The sequence below is a fragment of the Engraulis encrasicolus genome, chromosome 1, assembly GCF_034702125.1.
Source record: "Engraulis encrasicolus isolate BLACKSEA-1 chromosome 1, IST_EnEncr_1.0, whole genome shotgun sequence".
Classification (NCBI taxonomy): Eukaryota; Metazoa; Chordata; class Actinopteri; order Clupeiformes; family Engraulidae; genus Engraulis; species Engraulis encrasicolus.
Window position 1 is genome coordinate 43,761,419 of NC_085857.1, and position 25,270 is coordinate 43,786,688.

Sequence of the window (25,270 nt, forward strand, 5' to 3'; positions counted from 1 at the left end):
GGATTTATACCCCCACTGTATAGCTCTAATGGGAACTTTGCAGAAGAGATTAAATAAACTCCACTGGGGTTGAACCAAAATGAAATACAAATTAAAAGAAAGAAAAATAAATAAATATTGCCCATATCCTTTTTCCCCACATACTTTGTATGGATTAGTAAGTTATTTTCCACTTTGTGTATTCCTTGAATTATTTACTGACGTAGGCCTACTTACTTACTTTAGTATCTTCTTCATATTGTGAGTTCAAGAATATGCCCATGCACCAACAGAGTCTGGTGTCTACCATGGGCAGGAGAAGCTATCCTCTCCTTCGGGATTAAAGAGAAAATTAGAAATAATAATAATAATAATAATAATAATAATAACTACTACTACTAATAATAATAATAATAATAATAATAATAATAATAATAATGATAATAAACAAACGTTGAAACGTTGTGCATAGTAATAATAATGACTTAAAATAAAATATTTCATTACACTACACATCATTTTCTGATGAATATATAGCCTACCTAGTAGTACCTACCCAACATATTTAGACAAAAAAGTGATAATGTTGTTTTGAGTTGAATTGACTTTATCCTAAAGACAGATTTGGTCAAAAGCTATTCAATTTGCCATAGATGGACTTCACCCAGGGTCTTTCTTCTTTGATAGCCCTAATGTTGCCCTAAGTCTTCCACTTTATATGTCTGCAGCCTATGGGTATTGCATATGTACTCTAGGTGTAATGTATGTACTGTCTATGTCTAATTGTATATGTCCACACCTAAAGTCTGTCTGTGTCTGCATTGGAAAGTAAGAAACGTAATTTCAATTCTTAGTATGACCAGCACTAGGCTAAAGATTGACAATAAAGCCGACTTGACTTGACTCATTCCACGTACTGCAACAGGAAAATAAACTTACGACAGTTTGCAAATAAGCCTATATAATAATCAGGAAAAAAAGAGATTTATTTCATGAATTCCCACTTTTATTTTTTTCCGATAAAATAGTCAAATTGCATTAGGCCTACTGTATAGCTTAGTAATACCAAATTCACTGATTGTTCAACTGCATAGGCTATCTGCGGACAAACTCTGAATCATATCTAATTTAGCACAGGGGGTAGGAGTTTTAGAAATATAGAAAGTCTTGTATGTGTTGTGGCCTCTGACAAGTAGGTTACCAGAGACGGTCCATTAGAATTAAAAGAATCTTTGGCTGAACCACCAACAACTGATGACGTCATAAAGAATGTGTGAAAGTATTGTGTCATAAGGGATTAGAGAATGTTGGTAAATACAATGTTCATTAGTTACGTTTGGATGAGACTGACAGCAGCATAGTGTTATGAGAAGTGATTATTGTGTTCACAGATTTTTGTCCATTTCAGAATTATGGCACACTTAATTTATGTATTCTTTTGCATCATTGCTATTTCCCTTATTAACTTCGTTTGACATCCTTTTTTGAATCCACCACATCTCAGGTAAGACATTTGTGTAATCTTGGTATTTTTAAAGAAACAAAGCATATAATCCTTCTGCCTATAATTCTGTGGCGTAGTCTACTTTTTTGAGGTGGGTATACTGTATATTTGAGCATTTTTTGTGGTTGGTATACTGTTATACTGTGCTATTCTAAACATTGAATCAATCAATTGTAGGTGGGTATACTGACATCCCTGACATTTTAAGGTGGGTATACTGCGTATACCTGCCTTCTTCGTACACCACTGCTATAAATGTGCACATGCAATATTTTGTTACAATTACTGTTTTTTGAGAGGCAAGGGAGCAGTGAGGGGAAAACATGGTTTAGCTTTGGGCATCTTTTTAATTTTAATGGATGCGAAGGTCACACAAAGTTTACTCAACTGCCACTCTATGTCTAGTTTAACAAATAATTAGGCTGGAAAAAAACAAGTAATTAAATAGTCTATTTTAGGGGAAGTGGTTACCAGGGAAACAACAATGGGCTATGGCTTTGAAACTGCATTGGCCTATGACATCGCATCGCACACACTGGCATGGGATACCAAATCAGCCAATCACAATCAAGAACAAAACACAGTTATGGGCTGAATCTCAAATGGTGCACTTGTGCACTTTAGTGTTCATGTTTCAGTAAGTGTGCCGTATTAGTCACACACTGAAACATAGTGCCCAAAGTGCACCAGTGCGCCATTTGAGATCCAGCCTTAGATTGCCAATATGACTGTGCAGGATGTAGGCCTCCAATCAATGGTTTCAACCACTACTTCCATTGGCTTCAACAGTGTATTCAACTGATGATGTTGGTTCCTAAGGCAACAGTTATGACATAATGATTGCAGGTGCATCAAGTTGCATCATAATCAGTTGCTGTTCCTGACTCTATTCACATTCTCTGTTGTTACCTATGCACCATTTATGTACAATTTATAGTTGTAGTAATAGACCTATATTTTCGAATTAAATCTTATCATTTAAACCAAGCAATTGAAGGAGATAGGTAAGGATATCGACCGACAGAACTCCTTGATATATTTGTTTATGCTGATATATTTATGTGTTTATTTATTCAGACACTATAAAATAATCAGATATTGTGTTGTGTTGTGTTGTGTTGTGTTGTGTTGTGTTGTGTTGTGTTGTGTTGTGTTGTGTTGTGTTTTAGCCCATCATGAGTGATGGGGAGAGTGTGAGTGATGAATGCAGCGATGATGTGTCCACCATCAGCCTTATATCTGAAGCTCCCAGTGAGGTAAGATCTGCTGCCACTGAATTTACAGCAGCTATGTAACAATATTTTGCACCAAATAACATACACTGGGATAATGCAAATGGACTGCCTTCAATAAAATATCTTGTTCCTTTACTTAAAGGGAGACCTAAACCACATTACATAACATTAGCGCAGTGTTTCCCACCAGGGGGCAGTACAGCCTCCCAGGGGGCGTTGGAGAGCGGGTGAGCGGGCGTTTCTTATTGTCATGGGTGGCATTAGTCAATTCTTTTATTTTTTTAATACTAAAGGGGTTGTTTGCAGGCTTATGATGAGGTCAAGGGCGTTGGAAGGCTTATGATGAGGTCAAGGGGGACGTTGGAAGGCTTAGGATGAGGTCCAGGGGGGGTGTTTGTTCAATAAAGGTTGTGAGCCTCTGCATTAGCCCATTCACTCACAGATGCCTCCTTGCAACTTTTTTTTTGCTCTACACCACCCAGGGAATCTCGTATTTTCACAGTAATTAATTATAATTCATGTTTTAGCCTCTGACTTCGAGTGAAGAATCGAGCATTGGTGCCTCCAGCCCCAGCCCCATCTCTGAAGGTCCCAACAAGGTAAGGCAAAGAGCTGTCAGCAGCGCTGACATGATCGTTCTACCAATTAGGCTACTCTGGCCTTGCTGTTGCCGTGCAAAACTCCAGTCAATTCACTTTACCCTCCATGTTGATTGGGTTATATTATCTGGGAGGATTGCTCATGTTGCAAGAACATATGTCAATCAAGTCAGCAATTGGGTAAATAGGAACTTGGGTTCACTCCTCCCAAGAGTCTAATCTTTTCTCAATTTGGCTGTTTCAAACCAATTTTATAAATGAAATTAGTCCTATATTATGACAAGCCTTTTTACTTTTTGTTCACTGTGTTTAAATCTGTCTTCCATGTACTTTACCTACTATGCATTCTATTTTAGCCCACGAGTGAGTCTTTGAGCCAGGAGGACTGGAGCAGAGAGGCTGACATCAGCGCTTCCTCCAACGAAAGCACTGTCTCTGTAGGCCCCAGCCAGGTAAGACGTGCAGTTGAAGCCACTGAAGCCCTTTGATGGAGATGGACCGGTGATCCCACCACTCACTGTTTGCTGAAAAATCATCAATATTTTCATAACTACATTGCTTTCCCAATACTCAGCGTGACTGATTAAAACATTTATTACAACATCACTACCATTTTGGTTACATTTTGGAATGTCTCTCTCTCTCTCTCTCTCTCTCTCTCGCTCTCTCTATCTCTCTCTCTCTCTCATTGATGTAGGTACCTCAGCCTCGTCTTCCATCAGCCAGAGCCCTCCCACCTAGAGGGGTGAAGAGCTGGACGAGGCCTGGGGTTCGTGATGACTCAAGAGCCGCAGACAGCAACGCATGCTTGGGAGATGGCACAAGCCTTAGCGACGTGAGTAGCAACGTCTCTAACCACTGAATACATTTTAGAGTGAGTGTGAGTGTTTGTGTGTGTGTGTGTGTGTGTGTGTGTATGTGCGTGTTTGTGTGTGTGTGTGTGTGTAGTGTGTGTGTGTGTGTGTGCGCGTGTGTGTGTGTGCGTGTGTGTGTGTGTGTGTGTGAGAGAGAGAGAGAGAGAGAGAGAGAGAGAGAGAGAGAGAGAGAGAGAGAGAGAGAGAGAGAGAGAGAGAGAGAGAGAGAGAGAGAGAGAGAGATTTAATACTCATTCATGGGACCTCACCACCAGAACATAACAGTACAAAACATGATGAGGAAGATGATAAGGGGTTAAAAATACACAGGTCAATGTCTGCAATCTAGGCCCTACATTAACGCATTTGGTTGATACCTAGATCAACTAATGCAGCTGCATACAGTAAGTTCAAGGTGACATACCGATATTTGTCTCTGTGAGTATGCACATGGACATGAGAATTATATTTGTATGTGTGCTCAGGTTGAGGGCGATGACGATGATGAGATCTGGAACGCTATCAGAGGCATCACGAACGCTGGAGACTGCCATCTCAGTGACGCCTCCAGCACTGAGGTAGGCTGCGCATTGTACAGTGTTTTCACACCTGGTCCCTTTCAGCCATTTAAGCGAACTCAAAGCTATGACTCAGCACATACGTGTTATACGTACATTTCTGCACATATGTGAATGCTGCAGACCTTTAATGAAATAGTCTCAGTGCGGTTCGCTTAGAACAGTGGTTCTTAACCTTTTTTCTTGAAGCACCCCCTAACCTGTGCCAAAGACAAGCCGCGCACCCCCAACCCAAACGTCTACAAGTGTGTACGCTCTAAAAAAACAATTTAACAATGATTCTTGCTTTAGACATTAATCAATACTCTAATGACTACATTAGGTCCAAAGCATGTTTTAATCTGGTCTTGATTTGGCCTAATTATAATGTTTGGAAGCAGCCCGCACCCCAGGTTAAGAACCACTGGCTTAGAAGTCCTGACAAATTACACTTGTGACTGGGTGTTATCCTATCACTGGAGTAGTGCTCTGGAGGAGCGAGTGTGATCAAAAAGAGAACTGACACACTATCAAAAAGCCTAAAGGGACCAGAAAGAGCAGCTGGTTCTTTTCATAATAGACTCACAATATGAAGAAAAACTGAACTGAGTCCTTTTGCTGTCTGTCAGTTGTCTTTTTGGTTCACTTAAAGGGGACTGAGTTTGGTGCACTGAAAGGGAACATACTAAGGGTAAATATTAGTGATACATCAAGATTCACTGAAATACGTTGGCTCCAGAGTAACTGAGGGAAGCTGAGGTTAGGCTGCTATCTTAGTAGTGCCTCCTAGTCAGAAGTAAACAGCTGATCGTAAGACAATTACACAGATCTACTGGTTACTCAGATAAGTTACTTCTGTTGGATGGAAACTGTGTTGTTGTTGGTTTTTTTTTTTTGCTTTTACTTTTACTTTTGACACCTCTGCTCCTAGTTGTGAAATGTAATGAAGGCCCAATGTGTGTGTGTGTGTGTGTGTGTGTATGTGTGCTTGGTGTGTTTGTGTGTTTAGTTTAATCAAGACCCTGACGAAGGACCGAGCATCCGTGATTTGAACGATGATCACAGCCTTCTTGCGGTAAGCTATAGAGTGAATAAAGTGACGCAGTGAGGTGTGAGGAATTTGTAAAAATGTCATTGATGCGTTTAAGTACAAGACGTCAGTGTGGGGCAACAACAGATTATACTACCATGGCATGGATTCATTTTTTTCCCCCTTGATTTTCAAAACAGTATATTCATCGTTATTAATGAACAATTAGTAATCAATTCAATGAATTAATAGAAGAGCTCTGTAACCTGGTGTCAAAAAATACGAAATATATCCAGTGACCCAATTAAATGTGTGTGTGTGTGTGTGTGTGTGTGTGTGTTTGTGTGTATGCGTGTGTGTGTGTGTGTGTGTGTGCGCGCGCGCGCGTTTGTTTGAGAAGGCCTTCAGTGACCCTCGTCTCAGGAGAAACTTGAGAAAGCCAACCACCACCGCCAAAGGCATCGACAATGCCAGCCTCCGCCCAGTGAGGAAGCTCACAGTGATGGTGCCGACATGCTGGAACGAGCCCGTGGACAGCCAGGAGACCTCCGAGGGGGATGACTGCCCGGCCTCCACTGACCATGAGTCACCCGTCCTGGACATTGCTGCAGCTGATGCATCTGCCGACTCCCCTCAGCAGCAGACACCCACCCAGCAGCTGCTGCAGGACCAGGCTGTTGTTGAGGAGGATGCAGCCGAGCGACGTGATGGAAGTGGAATTGGGGTCTGCGTGGAGGAGGGCACACAGAGAGGAGAGAAGAGGTTCTGCTGCCCTTTCCTGAGACGCCTGGGCAAGACCCTCAGGAGCCTGGGACGGAGAGGTAGGAAGGTGGAGCCCCTTAGCATTCCCCAGGCCATGCAGAAGGACGCAGCCGAGCGACGCGGTGGAAGTGGAGCCTGCGTGGAGGAGGAAGGCGCTCAGGAAGAAGAGAATCGGGTCTGCTGCCCTTTCCTCAGACGCCTGGGCAAGAGCCTCAGGAGCCTAGGCAGGAGAAGCAGGGGGGCATAATTAGGCCCTCATTACATTGAATGTATTGGTTGAGGGGGCTCTATCAGATGACTTTGTCCCGGGCCCAGCCAAAGCTGTCAACGGCCCTGTTTGAACCTCTCACCCCAAGACTCCCAAGTGCTCTCCAGAGGGACTGTCTTATGGTAACCCCCTGCACCCCACCTCTGCTGGCAGGTTCCAGGCTCTCCAGCCCCTCTGCTGGCTGTCTGCAATGAGCTGCTGGTAGCCTACTTCCCCAACTTGCTCTGATGTGCCTCCTCAATCTTCTCCTCCCAGGGTACCGTTAACTCAATCAAAGCCACCTGCTTTGTTGTATCATCATGGAGGCTGGGATTTATACCCCCACTGTATAGCTCTAATGGGAACTTTGCAGAAGAGATTAAACAAACTCCACTGGGGTTGAACCAAAATGAAATACAAATTAAAAGAAAGAAAAATAAATAAATATTGCCCATATCTTTTTCCCCCACATACTTTGTATGGATTAGTATGTTATTTTCCACTTATTTTGTATACTCCTTGAAATATTTACTGACTTAGGCCTACTTACTTACTTTAGTATCTTCTTCATACTGTGAGTTCAAGAATATTCCCATGCACCACCAGAGTCTGGTGTCTACCATGGGCAGGAGAAGCTGTCCTCTCCTTCAGGATTAAAGAGAAAATTAGAAATAATAATAATAATAATAATAATAATAATAATAATAATAATGATAATAAACAAACGTTGAAACGTTGTGCATAGTAATAATAATGACTTAAAATAAAATTACACTACACATCATTTTCTGTTGAACATATAGCCTACCTACCGAACATATTGAGACAAAAAAGTGATAATGTTGTTTTGAGTGGAATTGACTATAGCCTACCTTAAAGACAAATTTGGTCAAATGCTATGCAATTTGCCATAGATGGACTTCACCCAGGGTCCTCTTTGATTGTAGCCCTAAGGTTGCCCAGTCTTCCACTTTATATGTCTGCAGCCTATGTGTATTTTATAGGCTCTAGGTGTAATGCGTGTACTGTCTATGTCTAATGTCCACACCTAAAGTCTGTCTATGTCTGCATGGGAAAGTAAGAAACGTAATTTCAATTCTTATGGCCAGCGCACGTAGGCTAAAGAAATTGACAATAAAGCCGACTTGACTTGACAGGGTTCCTAATAGGCCGAACTATACGCGTATGGGCAGTCATGCCGTGGAGTGTGTTTTACGCAGTCCAAAACATCCTATTTGCAGAGTAATACAGAAGGCGAAGGCAAGTTATTACTATTTCGTTGGATAGACGACAATGTGAAATTAATCACTCGGACTTCGAAGGCAACATGTGATATCTGGAAAATTCTTAAAATCGCGAGTTTCCAGGACAAAACAGTCTCAAGTCCCCAAAACGCCACCACCACTATTGACGTCGCAGTTAAGTTTTAACACCAAAAACGGACACAAGACCACTTTGTTAATGTTTCTCTGAGCGTTGGGTTGTTCATTTTGTCAGAGGACTTGTTGACGCACCCAAAAGTTGTTTAATTACCTACATATTTTAACATAAACCGAGAGCAGAAAACACAACCGGGCTGCTAGAAGAGACAAAGAGTCGGTGAGTTCGCTTGGTTGAATCTCTACGGCTCTCATGTCGGTTTTAAGTCCTGCCCACTGGCTTGTCCCGTCATTCACTTTGTGGAAATCCTGTGAGGAAAAACGACAAGCATGGCAGACGCTGCTCCAGCCCCCGCTGCCGCACCGGCAAAGGCACCTAAGAAGAAGGCGGCACCCAGGCCCAAGAAGACTGGCCCAAGTGTCGGGGAGTTGATCGTGAAAGCAATCGCTGCTTCCAAGGAGAAGAAGGGAGTGTCCCTTGCCGCTCTGAAGAAGGCGCTCGCAGCTGGTGGATACGATGTGGAGAAGAACAAGGCTCGTGTCAAAGTGGCAGTCAGAGGACTGGTCACCAAAGGCACACTTGTCCAGACGAAAGGAGTCGGCGCGTCCGGATCCTTCAAGCTAGCCAAGAAGGCGGCAGAGCCCAAGAAGAAGGCCGTCAAGAAGCCAGCGGCCAAAAAGCCAGCTGCTAAGAAGCCCGCCGCAGCAAAAAAGCCCAAGAAGGCAGCAGCCAAAAAGCCAGCCGCCGCTAAGAAGTCCCCAAAGAAGGCAAAGAAGCCCGCCGCCCCCAAGAAGGCCACTAAGAGTCCGAAGAAGGCAAAGAAGCCCGCAGCTCCCAAGAAGGCAGCAAAGAGCCCGAAGAAGGCCAAGGCAGCCAAGCCCAAGGCAGCTAAACCCAAGGCAGCTAAACCTAAAGCCGCCAAGCCCAAGAAGGCAGCCCCCAAAAAGAAATAAATGCATTTTAGGCTGCTGTGTTACAAACAAAAGGCTCTTCTAAGAGCCACCCAATTGCATCATTAATTGCACGTATTCCAATGACAAACACGTTTCAAGTACTGTATTTGAGTTTGCCCGAGTGAATTGCCATCAAACATGATTTGCGCCTTTTCTCTCCAACACACGTCATTCCGTGTTTTTAAAACCACCGAGGCCCCACTCGCGACACTGCAGCTGCTATTATGAGACCATTAGTCTACCCAGCCAAACGCAGACATTGCGAATGGTTAGTTGTGAACACACACGTCCACGTACAAGCACAACACGTTTTGTAGAAAACTTGGGCGCGCAATGAACGTTTGACTCAAACGATTTGTTTCTAATGGGACAGGACACAATTTGCATTAGATTTGTATATGACGTGGAAGTACTCTTACAGATGTAATTACAGCACTACTAGTATGAGAATAAAAAGTTATAGCCATGCAATATCATACCACTGGTGTGTGTAAACACATATTTAAGAGTACTTCTAGGCTATTGGTGCGTTCCCCAGGATTGGGAGATGGGATGTTTCAGACCTCCTACTTGCTGAAATGCATTGGAACGCCTGTTGAAGAGGAATGTTCAAGTCGCGAGCTGGGGCAAAAGCGAAGCAAACCGACTGCGTCCCATTGACAATCGTGATGTCATCACAGCAATGGCAGCGCACAGTGTTATGAATAGATTATGTTGCACATTACTCAGCAATCACCATTCTATGGACAAATTGTTGATTTGGACACGTTAACAGTTGCAAAACCGCCCATGAACCTTTCTAAGGTGTAGTTATTGGCATTGCCTCTTTCAAAGATGAAATGAGGCTACATGAAAAAAAAAACGCATGGTGTTGTTTACACCTCATTGTTAACATTGCTGACATCTTAGAGAAGTGGATATGTATTTTTGTCCCTCCATGTTTGTAGTTTGGTTGGCTTGCTGGTTGGAACGCTTTCAAGTGGTAGGTAGCTGCCTTCTGGTTGCCTACTAGGAAGCTCCTACCTCTGGGGAATGCACCATACAAAGGCAAAGCGCAGCGCGCCAATTGAGTTCCCCAAAAACGTCACGTTGTTAACTGCCCAGTGATTGGCTCCAAAGCTTACAGCTCCAGCCACTCAGGCTCTAGGCTGCCTTCCCAGTTCTGTATATATAGAGGCGCAAGGTCGTTAGCTAAGCATTCGATTTATCGACGTCCAACAGCAACAAGTAGACATGAGTGGAAGAGGCAAAACCGGTGGCAAGGCCAGGGCCAAGGCGAAGACTCGTTCCTCTAGGGCCGGGCTGCAGTTCCCCGTCGGCCGTGTGCACAGGCTGCTACGCAAAGGCAACTATGCTCAGCGCGTGGGAGCTGGCGCACCCGTCTACATGGCTGCAGTGCTCGAGTATCTGACCGCTGAAATTCTGGAGTTGGCCGGCAACGCCGCCCGTGATAACAAGAAGAGTCGTATTATTCCCCGTCATCTGCAGCTGGCCGTGCGTAATGACGAGGAGTTGAACAAACTGCTCGGTGGAGTCACCATCGCTCAGGGTGGTGTGCTGCCCAACATTCAGGCTGTGCTCCTGCCCAAGAAGACCGAGAAGTCAAAGTAAATCTATCCCAACCTCCTCAATCAGAACGGCTCTTTTAAGAGCCACCCACTTGTCCCGAAAAGAGCAAATTTCAATCAATGTGTCTGGCAGAAAGCTGGCGAATCGTTAGGCTACTGAATAAGTTGCTACATAACCCGTTGATATTAAATTGAAACGGCGTCAGTTATAATCAGGGCTATCGTGAAATTGGCTAATATGCTGCCAATCTATACAGTATACATTTATTCATAGCCTACATAAGTGTGTGTGAGAGAGAAGACGGGATTGGTTAGGTTTCACAAGGCGCGTTGACGACCCGAGTGTTTTTCTTCCAATACATACCAGCACATCCCGTTGCAATGCACGTATCCACGACTATGGCACAACCAATATATTGTGCGTTGAAGGAAATTATTTATCTTAGTGTTTCACCTAAGAAATGATTCGAAGACGAATGGCCGTTGAGAGTGGTCCTGTTTGGGCGCCCGTTCAGATTAAACGGAAAGCATATGGTTACATGAAATATGACTACGGTTACTGACAATACGACTAAAGCTGGCGTATGCCGTTTGCCTGAACATACGCGCTGTAGAAATAGCGCTCTGTGATCTGAGAGTTGTGTATGTGTGTGTGCCTTTGGCTAAATGTATGTGTGTGCTATATGGTTGATACATGTGAAATTATAGGTGTAATGTCGTGTACATTCTGTATTTGTTGTGCGTATGCTTCTGGACACCTTAATTTCCCTCGCTATCAATAAAAGATACGATACGACATGTGGGATCGTTACGAAATGAAACGTGCTTTGTAACTATTGTAACACCGATGAATAAATTGTACTGGTGGCGGGGCAGTGCTCTATGGTTTGAATTTTAGGCGCCATGGTAAAATCCAATCAGACGCAACAGTTGATACTACGTCATCGGATGCAATGTTTAAATAGCATGCGCTTCTCAATCGACTTCACGTTCGTCTTTTCCAACGAAGCTCTACAATGGCAAGAACCAAGCAAACCGCCCGCAAGTCCACCGGGGGCAAAGCCCCGAGGAAGCAGCTCGCCACCAAGGCAGCGCGTAAAAGCGCACCGGCTACCGGTGGCGTGAAGAAGCCTCACCGTTACAGGCCAGGAACTGTGGCTCTGAGAGAGATCCGTCGCTACCAGAAATCCACTGAGTTGCTGATCCGCAAGCTGCCCTTCCAGCGTCTGGTCAGGGAAATCGCTCAGGATTTCAAGACCGACCTGCGTTTCCAGAGCTCTGCCGTCATGGCTCTGCAGGAGGCTAGCGAGGCTTACCTGGTTGGTCTGTTCGAGGACACCAACCTGTGCGCCATCCACGCCAAGAGAGTGACCATCATGCCCAAGGACATCCAGCTGGCTCGTCGTATCCGCGGAGAGCGTGCCTAATTCAACCAAGACCGTTGCATAGAAAAAAAGGCTCTCTTAAGAGCCACCACATAGCCAGTAGAAAGCATTATCCAAGTGACACCACCGTCCACCACATTACAGCTCCAGGCAACTTTATTAGAATAGCATGAACAAGTTTATTTATTTCCGTAATTCCATCAACAATGTTAAACTGTCATGGATTATAGATTCATGGCCCAGTCTTTTTTTTTTTAACTATTACAATCATTAAATTGTTTATTTTTACATATTTTGGTGTTCTCTTCATCAAAATTCTGGTCACATCAAATCAGTTGAAATATGGTACTTTACATGACATGAAATGTTCAATACTTGGTTAGGACTCTCTGTCTTAATAACGGCCATGATGCGTTTAACATTGAAGTCAATGGCAGAAACAGTGCGTGGGAGTTATGGAAGCCCAGATATCCTTGATGCTTTGCTGTCAGCTGTTCTTGTTTGTGGACCTGGTGTCCCACACTTCACTCTTCAATATACCCTGTAGGTTTCCATGCCACGTTTTGGCGCTAACTCTCCAGTTTAATTCCAAATCACCAATGAAGCCCCATTGAAAATGAATGCCATAGTGTAACTTGGGCGTGTGCAATGGTGTATAATGTAGTCATGAAGCAGGACTGTTAATTCCTCTCAACTGCTACCACTCCTGGACACTTTGTTGGTCACTTGGCCATGGGCTGCTCTATACCGCTCGGTTAAGGCACATGTGATAATCACTGGGACACTTTCTTAATACACTTTTTTTTTTTTTTTTTAATTTTGTGAGAGTGTGTGAGAGAGTAAGATACCTGCCTTGGGCTGAATATATGCAAGAGTGTGCTATATATGGTTACTATTTGTAATGTGTGTATAATGTCTTCTCCATTTATATATGTATGTTTATGTTACCTTAATTTCCACCAGGGCTCGATAAATGATACACTACTCTACTTACAGTTCACCTCAGTTGGAAACAGAAAATGAAGAGTTCAGTTGCAAAACCCCCTAAGTGCCTTTTCAGAAAATAATCTTTATTCATTTTTATTTAATACAAAGCTATCAAATATTTTTTATTTTATTTATGTAATATAACTATATGTATTACCAAGTACATAAATGTAAACCAAACCAACAACGGGGTTCTCTAAAAATATAGAAGTCCAGGTCTTCAGAAATGGAGTTAGGGGGTTTTGCATCTGGACTCTTCAGATCGCCTTTGCGCTTTCAATATCAGCCTCTAGACCAGTTGATCATTCACGATCGCCCAGGGACAGCAGTGTGAGGTTTACTTGTAGTTGAGACGATTTCCTCAACATTACAATCTCAATTCATGCGCACACCATGTATAGGCTGGCTTCAAATGCATGATGGATTGAGGGATATTACAGGGCCAACACGAGGACGCACATACGACATACCTGGCATCCCAAAGTGCAAATATAACCACGCCACCGGTTTCCCGCTACATCCGCAGAAGTACGCACAAACAATGGAGTTGCTTTCATGAGAAATGTTGGTTGGCTCTTAAAAGAGCCTTTGGGTTGTTGGCTGAACGATTTACTTAGAACTGGTGTACTTGGTCACGGCCTTGGTTCCCTCGGACACGGCGTGCTTGGCGAGCTCACCAGGCAGAAGCAGACGCACAGCAGTCTGAATCTCCCTCGACGAGATGGTGTGGCGTTTGTTGTAGTGAGCCAGGCGGGAAGCCTCGCCAGCGATGCGCTCAAAGATGTCGTTAACAAAGGAATTCATGATGCTCATGGCCTTGGAAGAGATCCCGGTGTCAGGATGGACTTGTTTCAGGACTTTGTACACGTAGATGGCATAGCTCTCTTTCCTGGTCCTCTTGCGTTTCTTGCCACCCTTTCCGGCAGTCTTGCTCACGGCTTTCTTGGAGCCCTTCTTAGGGGCAGGCTTGGCTGGGTCAGGCATGATGAAGAGTTCAGATTCCGAATGCCTCAACGAGTTCGCTCCATGATTATATAGGCCTACCCACTCCTAGGCTAATGAGTCACTCGAACAAGCCACTGGTGTGTTTGTCGAGACATTTTCCCCGCAGGCGTGTATTGGTTATTTTGAAACATGGGGCGTTCCATCTGTGTAGCCTACTACAACACTTCACAAAACGTTAGGCCTACTTAACTTGCCCTTCCCCCGTTCACAACTTCCCGCTCTTTTCGGGCTCTGGGAATATTTGAAACTGCGAAAAGACAGACAGCATTTTAATTATGGTTCGGTTTAAATAAGCCAAATATTTTGAACAGGCAAGTTGTGTTTACGAATTGATACAGAGTAACGACTGGATAATAGAACCGTATGTCGGTCGTATGTCGGTTTCTTCACCTTCATTATCATTTGGTTTTTTCGCTATGTGGTGGGGGTACGAAAGAGAATGGAAGTATGTGGATATGCATAGGCTACTACAGCGGTCCCCAACCACCGGGTCGCGGACCGGTGCCGGTCCGTGGACTATTTGATACCGGGCCGCACGACATAAGTTTTTTTTTTTTTTTTAATCCAGAAGACATGCCTTTGTTATGAACTGCAGTGCAGAACTTATCTCAAATATAACTTTTAGTATCGCCATATTAATATTTGCATTAGCCTAGACGTAGCACAAGTAGGCTATTTTAATTTTCAATAACAAGCAAACTTTTCTTTGTGCCGTCCAATCAGTTGAATGTCAAATGCGCCAGACGCATGCTCCGAGGCCGCGCCCACTTTACATTTCAATGCTGCAATGCAAAGTGGATGGTGTTAGTGGCCGTTTTGGAGTGTTGGCTGTCTTCTCCGGGCGGCTCTTTCTTTTTAAGGCTTTTGAACGTTGCGAAGCAAACTTTTGGGAGCTATTTTAGAAATCCACTTCTATCATTTGTTGCTATTGTATTTCAGTTTTGTGACAACAACGCTGTGTTACGAACGTAATTGCGTTGCGAGACATGTTTTGTGGTTGCAAGTTGCAACTAATAATGAATGACCAACACTTGTTTCAGGAGCTCCTGCAAGTCAGCGTTAGCAGAAAATCAAGCGATGACATGCAACCTTTTGCCGTTTTAAAAATATTGCACATAAAACCACAGGCACTCGAACCGCGGTAGAATCAAACGCTGGTTATGCAGCAGTCCACACAAACGCGACGCGAGGGCACGAGCTGCTAGTGGCAAACTTCAGCGGTATCATCTCCAGCATCCAACTATTCCCCGTGTCGTGTGTTCGAGAAAACAATGACGACTGCTTGTTGGAAACGGTTGACCTTGAATTAATAGAAGCGCCACTTAACCAGGAGACCTATAACCCAGTCATAAATAGCCCTGAATTTCACTGCGCAAAATGCCCTCAATGAAAATGAACATGGCCAGAGCAGAGAACGCATAGGGCCTATTCTCGCATGGTGAAAAATAGTAGCAGTATGTAGTAGCCTAGTTTTGGGTGATCTCCCTTGCACCACTAGCTCTATGACCAAGAATGGCTCCACAAATTAGTGGGGTAATTGTCAGTTTAATAGTCAAATACTAAATGTTACACATTTTGAATGGAATGAAGGAAAAGGATTAGGCCTTATTTTTAGACCCTATTGATACTATTATTATTAGGCCTATTAATAATAACAATGATAACTAATAGGCCTAATAATAATAGTGTGGTGATAATAATAATATTTATTATTATTATTATTATTATTATTATTATTATTATAACGCGTGACTACCGGTCCGCGAAAAAAAAATGGGACTCAAACCGGTCCCTGGTGCCAAAAAGGTTGGGGACCCCTGGGCTACTAGACCTACATCGGCATGTCCCGAAATCCGTAGAATGTCGATACAGTAGTTTAAATTAAAATGCTGCCATAGGCTACCCACAGCATGTGTAATTCGCAATACAATCGAGTTGGAAGTAAAGGGCTGGGCCTGGGGAAGGTATTATTCAGTGATGCACGGACTAAGACTTGCGCCTTCAATGCCAGGTGGTTATGTTGAGTTAAATTGGCCAACGTCTGCTGTGCCATATATTTCAGACATGTCCACTGATCATGCAAGTAATACTATTGGAATGAACTTTCAGATATTTGGGCGGCTCTTAAAAGAGCCTTTGGGTCGTATCGGAGAAGCAGGAAGTTCTTAGCCGCCAAATCCGTACAGAGTACGGCCCTGGCGTTTCAGAGCATAGACAACATCCATGGCAGTGACGGTCTTCCTCTTTGCGTGCTCGGTGTAAGTGACGGCATCGCGGATGACATTCTCAAGGAACACCTTGAGCACACCGCGGGTCTCCTCGTAGATGAGACCGGAAATGCGCTTTACGCCACCGCGGCGAGCCAAACGCCTGATTGCAGGCTTGGTGATGCCCTGGATGTTGTCACGCAGAACTTTGCGATGACGCTTGGCGCCGCCTTTGCCGAGTCCTTTTCCACCCTTTCCACGTCCGCTCATGTTGAAGATGAAGATGCGTTCAAGAATCACTGACTAAACTACTAGACGTTCACCTCATTTATAGCAAAGTGGAGGACCTGCTTGAAACCACACAATGCCTGTCCTAGCTCCTCCCTTTCAGATTTAGCTGCGCGAGAAAGAGGGGGCTAATGCGTCACGATGGAACGCCCCTTGCTCTTAATGAAGTCCACAATGTAGGCTTAACCAGAAAAGTGTAAGTGCAGTACAAGCACATTTATATTGGATGGATGGATTGCAAAAAAGAGCTTTCCAATATAATTTCATTTAATAACGTGTGGCGTTTGAATGGTAGCCCATTTCTAACTCGTAGGCTATGGACATTGCAACTTTATTGTGGAGTTTTACACGTTCATTCGCTTATAGATGTTCACTGCCTATACGGTTTCACCTACCTTTGCTTGTGTTTAAATCCCGCTTCCACACATTGACTACTAGGCCTACTGTTAATCATTGCCGTGTCAACACAAATTAAACATTTTTCGACACATGTTTGGAAAACAGAAACCGCTTTCATGGGAAAATGTGGGTGGCTCTTATAAGAGCCTTTGGGTTGTGTTAGGCAGACGTCATTTACTTGGAGCTGGTATACTTGGTCACGGCCTTTGTTCCTTCAGACACGGCGTGTTTGGCCAGCTCACCGGGAAGAAGCAGACGCACAGCGGTCTGAATCTCCCTTGAAGAGATAGTGTGGCGCTTGTTGTAGTGGGCCAGGCGGGAGGCCTCGCCAGCGATGCGCTCAAAGATGTCGTTGACGAATGAATTCATGATGCTCATGGCCTTAGAAGAGATCCCGGTGTCGGGGTGGACCTGCTTCAGGACTTTGTACACGTAGATGGCGTAGCTCTCCTTCCTAGTCCTCTTGCGCTTCTTGCCGCCCTTCCCGGCGGTTTTGCTGACGGCTTTCTTGGAGCCCTTCTTGGGCGCAGGCTTGGCTGGGTCTGGCATGATTCCCGATTTTTCAATCTCAAGTGTAGCTGTTGGCAGACGTCCCCTTTACATATAGACCCTGGTATGCAAATATCTCGTGCGCTCTAGTTCAGTTTACATTCTCTGTCGGTGTCTACCTGGCTGTGATTGGCTGCCTTCAAGAAGGCTTCGGCAAATAGCCGCACGCATCGGGAATAGGCTACTGCACTCACAAAGCTTTCCTCTTTTCTGCACATCCCCCTCCCGCCCATTTTAGACATGACGTTTCCAATTTTCTTTTGGTGCATTGCCCAGAGGCAGGAGCTTCCTAGTAGGCAACAAGGAGGCAGCTACCTCCCACTTGAAAGCGTTCCAACCAGCAAGTCAAACAAACTACAAACATGGAGGGACAAAAACTACATATCCACTTCTCAAAGATGTCAGCAATGTAAACAACATCATGTGTTATTTTCATTTAGCCGCATTTCATCTTTGAAAGACGCAATGTCAATATAACTACATCTTAGAAAAGTTAACAGGCTGTTTTGCAACCATTAACCTGTCTGAATCAACTTTATTTGTCCATAGAATGGTGATGTGCAACATAAACTATTCCTAACACTGTGCGCTGCCATTGCTGTGATGACATCACGATAGTCAATGGGGCGAAGTCGGTTTGCTTCGCTTTTGCCCCAGCTCGCAACTTGAACATTCCGCTTCAACAGGCGTTCCAATGCATTTCAGCAAGTAAGAGGTCAGAAACATCCCATCTCCCAGCCCTGGGGAATGCACCATTTGTTCTCTGTGTTCTTCTCAGAGCTTGTCCCATCCTCTTTTCTGCAATATGAACGCTAACCCATTGGAGCAAATTATGTTGCTTTATTACATGTGTTTATTATTGTGTTGCAGACTTAAAATACAACGCAATTAGATACAACTGAGTGGAATATATCATATCATCAGCTTGAATGTCATCTTATATATCCGTGCGAAAACATAAAGGGAAAAGAAGAGGTTTTTTTTTCAGAATATGTTCAGAATACATTTATAGTGTGGTATGAAGTGTCATTCCGTAGGATTTTTGTGCTAAAATTGATTTTTTTTTTTTTTTTGCATCATTTGCTTTGTTTGGGGTCCTACTACTGAAAAATGATGGGTGTCGAATTTTCTGACCCCGTTATACCCCTCCTCTAGGGGGCGCTTTCTCGCCCTGGCCAATATAGCTACCGAACCCATATCTCTGCTAATAATGATCACATTTTCACAATCTTGGTGTCAATTTCAGGGTTATTGATGATGCTGAGTCCATCTATGACAGTTTCATTATGATCAGAAGTTGCCATTAGACATATTTTGTAGATTTAAAGGCTATTTTGTCCACTGACAAGCCTGCTCTGGGAGCTATGACTACCATGGCATCTGTCTCATTGGATCTGTGCACATCATATATATAATAAAGATTTCAATTTTATTAGGCTCGTGGGAATTTTACTGACTCAAAGTTGTCCTGAGGGCAGGAGCGTTTGTGATTGGTTCAATTTCACAACCAATCGTGAGAGACTATGGGAGGAGCCACTGTTTTCAAACGAGCGCTCTTGAATCATCAGTTGCAGAGAGCAGCAAGGGGGCTATGAGCAGCAGCACACCGAGCGGAACTGTTAATTCAAGGTAAGTCAATAAAAGCAAAGCGAGATGGGCAATTTTCTCCAAAACAGAGCATTGTATGCAGCTATGTATATTTTTTTTCTGCCAGCACTCACTCAAGTTTAATGGCACATGTTGTAGGCTAAGTGTAGGCTAGCCAACTCTTTCAGAAGCAAGCTAGTCCTACGTTAAAATGCTGCAGTGGATGTTGCTAGCTGTTATTTTCACAAAAAGGAAGAAGAACAAAATAATTTCAAGAAAACCCCACCTTCCCACTACTATTGAGCTTGTGCTATCAACATTATGTGTTAAACATAAACGCTAGCTAAGCTAGATAGCCTGTTATTCAAGGTGACCTAAAGCTATGTCAATGCACAAAAGCAATAGCTTCAATGTACTCATATTATAAAATGCCTATATGGCCCCTCTTGGTATCGGTAGACTTATAATTTCTCTTTTCAACATAGTTCAGCAAAAAAGAAGTCAACTGTCTCCTTTGGTCTCAGGGCAGAGTTTGTCTGAGGGCAGGGTAAACCCTCCTAGTCTCAGAGCAGAATTAGGATTTCTCTGTTCTCAGGATGACATAGTCCAGGAAAAAAGGAGGGAACTGTCTCCTCTGGTCTCAAGACAGACGTTGTCTGAGGGCAGGTGGATCCTTCCTGGTCTCAGGGCAGAATTATACTTTCGCTGTTCTCAGAGCAGCAGCGTAGTTGGACAAAAGGGGGACAGCTGTCCTTGTCTGAGGGCAGGTGAATCCTTCCTGCCCTCAGGGCAGAATTAGAATTACTCTGTTGTCAGGCAGCGTAGTTGGGCAAAAGCGGGGCAACTGTCTCCTGTGGTCTCAGGGCAAACGTTGTCTGAGGGCAGGTGAATCCTTCCTGCCCTCTGGGCAGAATTAGAATTTCTCTGTTGTCAGGCAGCCTAGTTGGGCAAAAGCGGGGCAACTGTCTCCTCATGTCTCGGGGCAGAGGTTGTCTGAGGGCAGGTGGATGCCTGCTGGTCTCAGGGCAGAAGCAGAAATTCAGTGTTCTCAGGGCAATGTGGTTGGACAAAGGGGAGTCTCTCCTCTGGTCTCAGGGCAGAGGTTGTCTGAGGGCACGGTAATCCCTCCTGGTCTCAGGGCAGAATTAGAATTTCTCTGTTCTCAGAGCAATGTAGTTGGACAAAAGGGGGACAATGGTCTCATCTGGTCTCAGGGCAGAATTAGAATTTCTCTGTTCTCAGGCAGCGTAGTTGGGCAAAAGCGGCGCAACAGTCTCCTCTGGTCTCAGGGCAGGGTAATCCCTCCTAGTCTCAGAGCAGAATTAGGATTTCTCTGTTCTCAGGACGACATAGTCCAGGAAAAAAGGAGGCACCTGTCTCCTCTGGTCTCAGGGCAGACGTTGTCTGAGGGCAGGTGGAGCCCTCCTGGTCTCAGGGCAGAAGTAGAAATTCACTGCTTACGAAAGGTGTCATGATAGGGCTCTGCGATAAAACGATAACGATATGTATTGTGATTGTAATGAGGGGTTCTAATATTCAAATTAGATTAAACTGGTTGTGGGAATGGTGACCGCTGTGAAGCATCAGTCAAAATGCTTGATCTCAAAGTCTTGAATATTTATTCGCCATCAAAGAAGATCTGTACAATACTTGCATACTGGTGCAGTTGTGATACATTTGTGTGTGTGTGTGTGGTTCTACAAACAGAGAAAGTAGAAAATATACATAAATTAGCATTACCATGTGGTCGGCTGATCATCGCAATTAAGATTACCAAATATCATCAAAATACACAAAAATATATGCATCAAACTACAAATAATGACATTAGTAATTTACTTACATATCCTTGGACGCACACAGAACACAAAAACCAGTGGATGGCGAACTAAACCAAAGATATCAATTGGATGGTGTCTTCACGCATCCTTCCACTGAACTGCCTTATTGAGAATGATGGAAATTAACAAGGAACATGACTGGGCAAATCTAACATGCAATACCTACTACTTACCAAAGGGGGCGCTTAGTGGCTGCTTTTACATTCTACAAACTAAAGAGGCCTAAATAAATTACCCAAAAAATCCCAAACCCAAAGTCCTTCAATACAGCCGCCCCCAAATATGCAAAGTCATATTTGTCATCCTGGAGAAGGACTGCCATCGGGAGCAGTCTCTGGAAGTCCCGGCAGTGGGACCAGACGGGCAACTGGCCTGGTGTAGCTCCGGTTGTTGACCTGGATGTCCGCTGTCCTGATCCTCCCGTCTGCACTTGGTGTGACCTTCGTGATGCGGCCTACAGGCCACGAGGCTCTGGGGAGTTGGGGGTCCACTATCATGGCGACAGCGCCTAGCTGCAGCGGGGTGGTGTCCCTCTGCCACTTCGACCGTGTCTGAAGGAATGGCAGGTGATGTCTGATAAACTTCCTCCAGAACTGGTCAGCCAAGACTTGGGTGTGTCTCCAACGACGTCGGCTCAGCAACTCAGAATCTGTATACACAACATGAGGCAAAGAGGGGTCGTGCCGCCCCATCAAGAGCATGTTGGGTGTCACTGGATCTGTGACCCAGGGGCTTTGAATTGAGTATGGCCTCAATTTCAATGAGGACTGTGCGCAGGACCTCTTCCGTTACAGTCTGAGACTGGATAGTGGCATACAGGGCCGCCTTGATGGACCTGATTTCCCTCTCCCAGGCCCCACCAAAGTGGGGAGCACTTGGTGGATTAAACTGGAACTTCACCTGGTGCTTAGCCAGCTCGGACTGTAGGGTAGGGTGCAGAGCCTTGAAGGAGTCGTGGAGCTCCCTCTCCCCTCCTCTGAAATTCGTGCCCTGGTCTGAGAGTAACTCAGCAGGTTTCCCTCTGCGGGAAATGAATCGGCGGAGTGCCATCAGAAAGGAATCCTGATCCAGACTACTCAAGAGGTCTATGTGGACGGCGCGGGTGGTGAGGCACTTGAATAATATACCCCAGCGCTTCTCCTTCCGTCGTCCAACCTTGACAGTAAGAGGACCGAAGCAGTCCATGCCGGTGGAAAAGAAGGGTGGCTTCAGCAACCGCAGACGTGCAGGTGGTAAGTCTGCCATCTGTGGTACAGCTGGCTTAGCCCTCCATTTCTGGCACTCTGTACATGAATGCTGATGCCGCTTTACTGCCTCTCTTCCGCGGAGGATCCAGTACTTTCGTCGTAATTCAGCGTAGACGCGCTCAGATCCTGGGTGGCGAAGGTCACAGTCGACACTCTGGATTATGAGCTTGGTAACTGGATGGGCTGGATCCAGGACGATAGGGTGAATGCTCTCAGCCTCAAGCACGTCGCTGCGCCGCAGTCTGCCTCCAACCCGAATCAACTTGAGCTGTTTGTCATACTCAGGGGCTAGGGAGATCAGACGACTGGTGGAGGGAACTGGTTTGCTTTCTGACAGGTGCTTGAAGTCCTCTGAGAAGCATTCCACCTGCACTTGCCTCAGCAGGTCCCTCTCAGCATTCTGATAGTCCTCTGCTGTTGGGGCAGACTGGTCGCTTGCCGCCCCGTGACGCTCCTGCACCACTGCTTCCACTAACTCTTTGAAACTGGTGAACTGACTCGGGTCAGGTAAGCAGGGGAGTGGGGCAGTGGTTATGGAACCACAGAACGCGGTCTTGCGCAACTCTTCACCCTCCAGGGACTCCGCTGTGGGTTTGGTTGGCCAGTGCTCAGGGGACTGATGCAGGAACGCTGGGCCGTGACTCCAACGACTGCTTTCCCCTGCAAGGTCTCTTAGGCTCTTCCCACGGGTTATGTCGTCTGCGGGATTGTTCGCAGTGTCCACGTACCTCCAGGATTGAGCCTCGGTCAGCTCCTGGATTTCAGAGACTCTGGCACCCACGAACACCTTGAATCTGCAGGAGTCTGACTGGATCCAAGTCAGTACGGTGGTTGAGTCCGTCCAGAGAGTCACCTCATCAAGTCTCAGGGTTAGCTCATGCTGTAAGAGCTTGGCCAGCTGGGCGCCTGTCAAGGCTGCACACAGTTCCAGTCTGGGCATTGTCTGTTGGCGCTTGGGGGCCACTCTTGATCGCGCTGTCAGGAAAGCCACTTCCACCTTCTGGCCTGGTATCTCTGTACGCAAGTACGCTACTGAGCCATAGGCTTTCTCAGACGCGTCGCAGAAGATCTGCAGGCTTCGCAGAGCAGCAGGGTTGTCCAGAGGGGGGCTAGTATAGCAACGAGGCAGGACAATCTCTGGAAGGTGTTGCAGCTCGGCTTCCCAACTCAGCCACGCCTTCATAGCATCCTCTGGCAAGGAGGGATCATCCCATTCTCTTTCCTTCTTCCACAGGTACTGCACGATGATCTTGGCTCGCGTGGTGAAGGGTATGAGAAAGCCGAGTGGATCGTAAAGCCTTGCCAGCGTGCTGTAGATGTTCCTCTTAGTAGGAGTGGGGTTTTCTCCAAGGCGATACTTGTAGCCTAGCGTGTCGCACACAACCACTGGAGTCCAAGGGTGAGCTCTTGAGGATCTTCTTGGGACTCTGTGAGCCACAGCTCACTGCTCTCGGATCTTGACTCCTTCGGCAGGTGGCTGATGACTTCCGGGGCATTGCTGGCCCATTGGCGCAGATCAAAGCCACCTGTGGCAAGCTGAGCCTTGAGTTTGTCTACCAGCTGCCGTGCTTCTTCAGTGGAGGGGAGGCTTTGCAAGTGGTTGTCTACGTAGAAGCACCGCTCAATGGCAACACGAACATCATCCCCTGGCTGACAGTGGTCGGCCACATGCTTCTGCAGTGCATACGTTGCACAGCAGGGGCTGCATGTGGTCCCAAAGGGGAGGACTTGCCATTCATAGACGCTTGCTGGGCCATCTCTTTTCAGATCCCTCCACACGAATCGCAGTAGTGGCCTGTCCTCTGGTAACAACCGGACCTGGTGGAACATGCCCTTGATGTCACTGCTGAGGGCAATGGCATGTTCTCGGAATCTCAGCAGGACACCAAGAAGGCTGGAGGTAAGAGTCGGACCAGGTAGCAGTAACTCGTTCAGGTTCTGGCCTTTGTAGGTGAAGGAGCAGTTGAACACAATCCTATTTTTCCCGTTATGCGTCACCATGTGGTGTGGGATAAACCAGGACTCAGGAGATGTGTTTACCTCCGCATCTTCAATCTTGACAACATAGCCAGCCTGTTTGAGTTTTGAGATCTCGGCCTCATAGGCTGCTGCTCTCTCTGGGTCTTTAAGCAGGCGTCTTTCAGTGCTCCGCAGATTGGCCAGGACAGCTTCTTTGGGAGTGCGGAGGCAGGGCATGTCCTTTACACGTAACAGTGGAGTGGCGTAGCGCAAGACTCCCTCAACCTCCACCCTCACTGTCTTTGTGTCAAGTGTGTGCACCACCTCCTGGTCCTGCTTCGAACGTGTCACCACCCTTTCACTCTTGTATGGCACCACGTCCATCTGCCATAGCTTCTCCACATGGTGTTGGAGCTGCTCTGAGGGTGAAAGTATGCCAATGTTCAGGCAGAGTTCGGGCTGGAGCTGTTGCCGAACAACACTGGTAGGACCTTGGATGGCCCAGCCAAGTCTGGTCTTCACAGCCGCTGGTCCTCCTGGTGGCCCCAAACGGACTGGCTCTGTTGGGGTAATCAGGTGAGGCTGATCAGATCCAATGAGGACCATTGGCTGAACTCTATCCAGTGTTTGGAGCGGCAGGCCTTGCAGGTGCCTGTACCGGCGCTGGAGCATCTTAACAGGCTGAGAGTGCTCTGCCAATCCCAGGGGGTCCGCTGTAAAGGCTCTCTGGATCTGGAAGGTCTTTTGCGGTTGACCGGCAGGTGAGATGGTGAATGAGACAGACATGCCCTGCAACACTTTAAGGTCTTGGTGCACTGTTCTAAGGGCAATCTGCTCCGGCTCACCATTCAGATGTAAGACCTTAGCAGCAGCTTGAAGGAGCATTGTTCGCTCTGAGCCATCGTCAAGTATTGCATAAGTCTCCATAGCCTTCTCCCCATGACGTAGCACCACCTTCAACACCTTTAAGAGCACTTGGCTGGAGCCTGCCTTGCGGTCTAGATAGAGCACTTCGTTGGATGGAGTACTCACTAGGAAGGATTTCTCCTCGGTGGCTGGCCTTGCGTTGAGGTCATGAAGGGCATCCAGATGTCTCCCTCCACAGGACTTACACCTAGCTTTCAATCTGCATTCGGCGGCTTGGTGGG

The 25,270-nt window shown here is 45.8% G+C and overlaps 7 protein-coding genes across 9 annotated transcripts; 4 read left to right on the forward strand and 3 right to left on the reverse strand.

Annotated features, from left to right (window-relative positions):
* The first annotated feature begins 1,357 nt into the window (after window positions 1-1,357).
* On the forward strand, window positions 1,358-7,236 carry LOC134452639 (uncharacterized). Of its 3 annotated transcripts, XM_063203144.1 has the most exons (9): window positions 1,358-1,483; window positions 1,661-1,691; window positions 2,653-2,739; window positions 3,246-3,317; window positions 3,674-3,769; window positions 4,015-4,152; window positions 4,657-4,749; window positions 5,738-5,803; window positions 6,159-7,236. In XM_063203144.1, the coding sequence occupies exons 3-9, from the start codon at window positions 2,659-2,661 to the stop codon at window positions 6,765-6,767; spliced, it is 1,155 nt and encodes a 384-aa protein (XP_063059214.1). In that variant the 5' UTR covers window positions 1,358-1,483; window positions 1,661-1,691; window positions 2,653-2,658; the 3' UTR covers window positions 6,768-7,236. The 3 variants fall into 3 exon arrangements, with proteins under 3 accessions (XP_063059214.1, XP_063059208.1, XP_063059200.1); XM_063203138.1 differs by lacking the exon at window positions 1,661-1,691; XM_063203130.1 differs by lacking the exons at window positions 1,358-1,483; window positions 1,661-1,691 and adding an exon at window positions 2,296-2,487.
* A 323-nt stretch (window positions 7,237-7,559) lies between these two features.
* On the forward strand, window positions 7,560-9,322 carry LOC134452661 (histone H1-like). Its single transcript, XM_063203157.1, has one exon. It carries the CDS (start codon window positions 8,477-8,479, stop codon window positions 9,098-9,100), a length of 624 nt encoding a protein of 207 aa, XP_063059227.1. The 5' UTR covers window positions 7,560-8,476; the 3' UTR covers window positions 9,101-9,322.
* Window positions 9,323-10,271: 949 nt separating this feature from the next.
* Window positions 10,272-11,246, forward strand: LOC134452681 (histone H2A-like). Its single transcript, XM_063203189.1, has one exon. It carries the CDS (start codon window positions 10,334-10,336, stop codon window positions 10,709-10,711), a length of 378 nt encoding a protein of 125 aa, XP_063059259.1. The 5' UTR covers window positions 10,272-10,333; the 3' UTR covers window positions 10,712-11,246.
* Window positions 11,247-11,253: 7 nt separating this feature from the next.
* LOC134452673 (histone H3) lies at window positions 11,254-13,516 on the forward strand. Its single transcript, XM_063203179.1, has one exon. It carries the CDS (start codon window positions 11,685-11,687, stop codon window positions 12,093-12,095), a length of 411 nt encoding a protein of 136 aa, XP_063059249.1. The 5' UTR covers window positions 11,254-11,684; the 3' UTR covers window positions 12,096-13,516.
* Window positions 13,517-13,610: 94 nt separating this feature from the next.
* Window positions 13,611-14,509, reverse strand: LOC134452692 (histone H2B 1/2-like). The gene has a single exon (XM_063203200.1). It carries the CDS (start codon window positions 14,022-14,024, stop codon window positions 13,650-13,652), a length of 375 nt encoding a protein of 124 aa, XP_063059270.1. The 5' UTR covers window positions 14,025-14,509; the 3' UTR covers window positions 13,611-13,649.
* Window positions 14,510-15,871: 1,362 nt separating this feature from the next.
* On the reverse strand, window positions 15,872-16,973 carry LOC134435920 (histone H4). Its single transcript, XM_063184988.1, has one exon. The coding sequence runs from the start codon at window positions 16,520-16,522 to the stop codon at window positions 16,211-16,213; it is 312 nt and encodes a 103-aa protein (XP_063041058.1). The 5' UTR covers window positions 16,523-16,973; the 3' UTR covers window positions 15,872-16,210.
* A 93-nt stretch (window positions 16,974-17,066) lies between these two features.
* Window positions 17,067-17,523, reverse strand: LOC134435823 (histone H2B 1/2-like). The gene has a single exon (XM_063184897.1). It carries the CDS (start codon window positions 17,486-17,488, stop codon window positions 17,114-17,116), a length of 375 nt encoding a protein of 124 aa, XP_063040967.1. The 5' UTR covers window positions 17,489-17,523; the 3' UTR covers window positions 17,067-17,113.
* Window positions 17,524-25,270: the final 7,747 nt, after the last annotated feature.

What these genes read in the sequence shown, in the direction of transcription:
- LOC134452673 (XM_063203179.1), top strand. Translation starts at nt 11,685, where the DNA reads ATGGCAAGAACCAAGCAAACCGCCCGCAAGTCCACCGGGGGCAAAGCC.
- LOC134452692 (XM_063203200.1), bottom strand. Translation starts at nt 14,024, where the DNA reads ATGCCTGACCCAGCCAAGCCTGCCCCTAAGAAGGGCTCCAAGAAAGCC.
- LOC134435823 (XM_063184897.1), bottom strand. Translation starts at nt 17,488, where the DNA reads ATGCCAGACCCAGCCAAGCCTGCGCCCAAGAAGGGCTCCAAGAAAGCC.
- LOC134452639 (XM_063203144.1), top strand. Translation starts at nt 2,659, where the DNA reads ATGAGTGATGGGGAGAGTGTGAGTGATGAATGCAGCGATGATGTGTCC. An exon ending in TCTCTGTAGGCCCCAGCCAG is followed by an intron (nt 3,770 to 4,014) that starts GTAAGACGTGCA and finishes TCATTGATGTAG; the next exon opens with GTACCTCAGCCTCGTCTTCC. An exon ending in ATGATCACAGCCTTCTTGCG is followed by an intron (nt 5,804 to 6,158) that starts GTAAGCTATAGA and finishes TTGTTTGAGAAG; the next exon opens with GCCTTCAGTGACCCTCGTCT.
- LOC134452681 (XM_063203189.1), top strand. Translation starts at nt 10,334, where the DNA reads ATGAGTGGAAGAGGCAAAACCGGTGGCAAGGCCAGGGCCAAGGCGAAG.
- LOC134435920 (XM_063184988.1), bottom strand. Translation starts at nt 16,522, where the DNA reads ATGAGCGGACGTGGAAAGGGTGGAAAAGGACTCGGCAAAGGCGGCGCC.
- LOC134452661 (XM_063203157.1), top strand. Translation starts at nt 8,477, where the DNA reads ATGGCAGACGCTGCTCCAGCCCCCGCTGCCGCACCGGCAAAGGCACCT.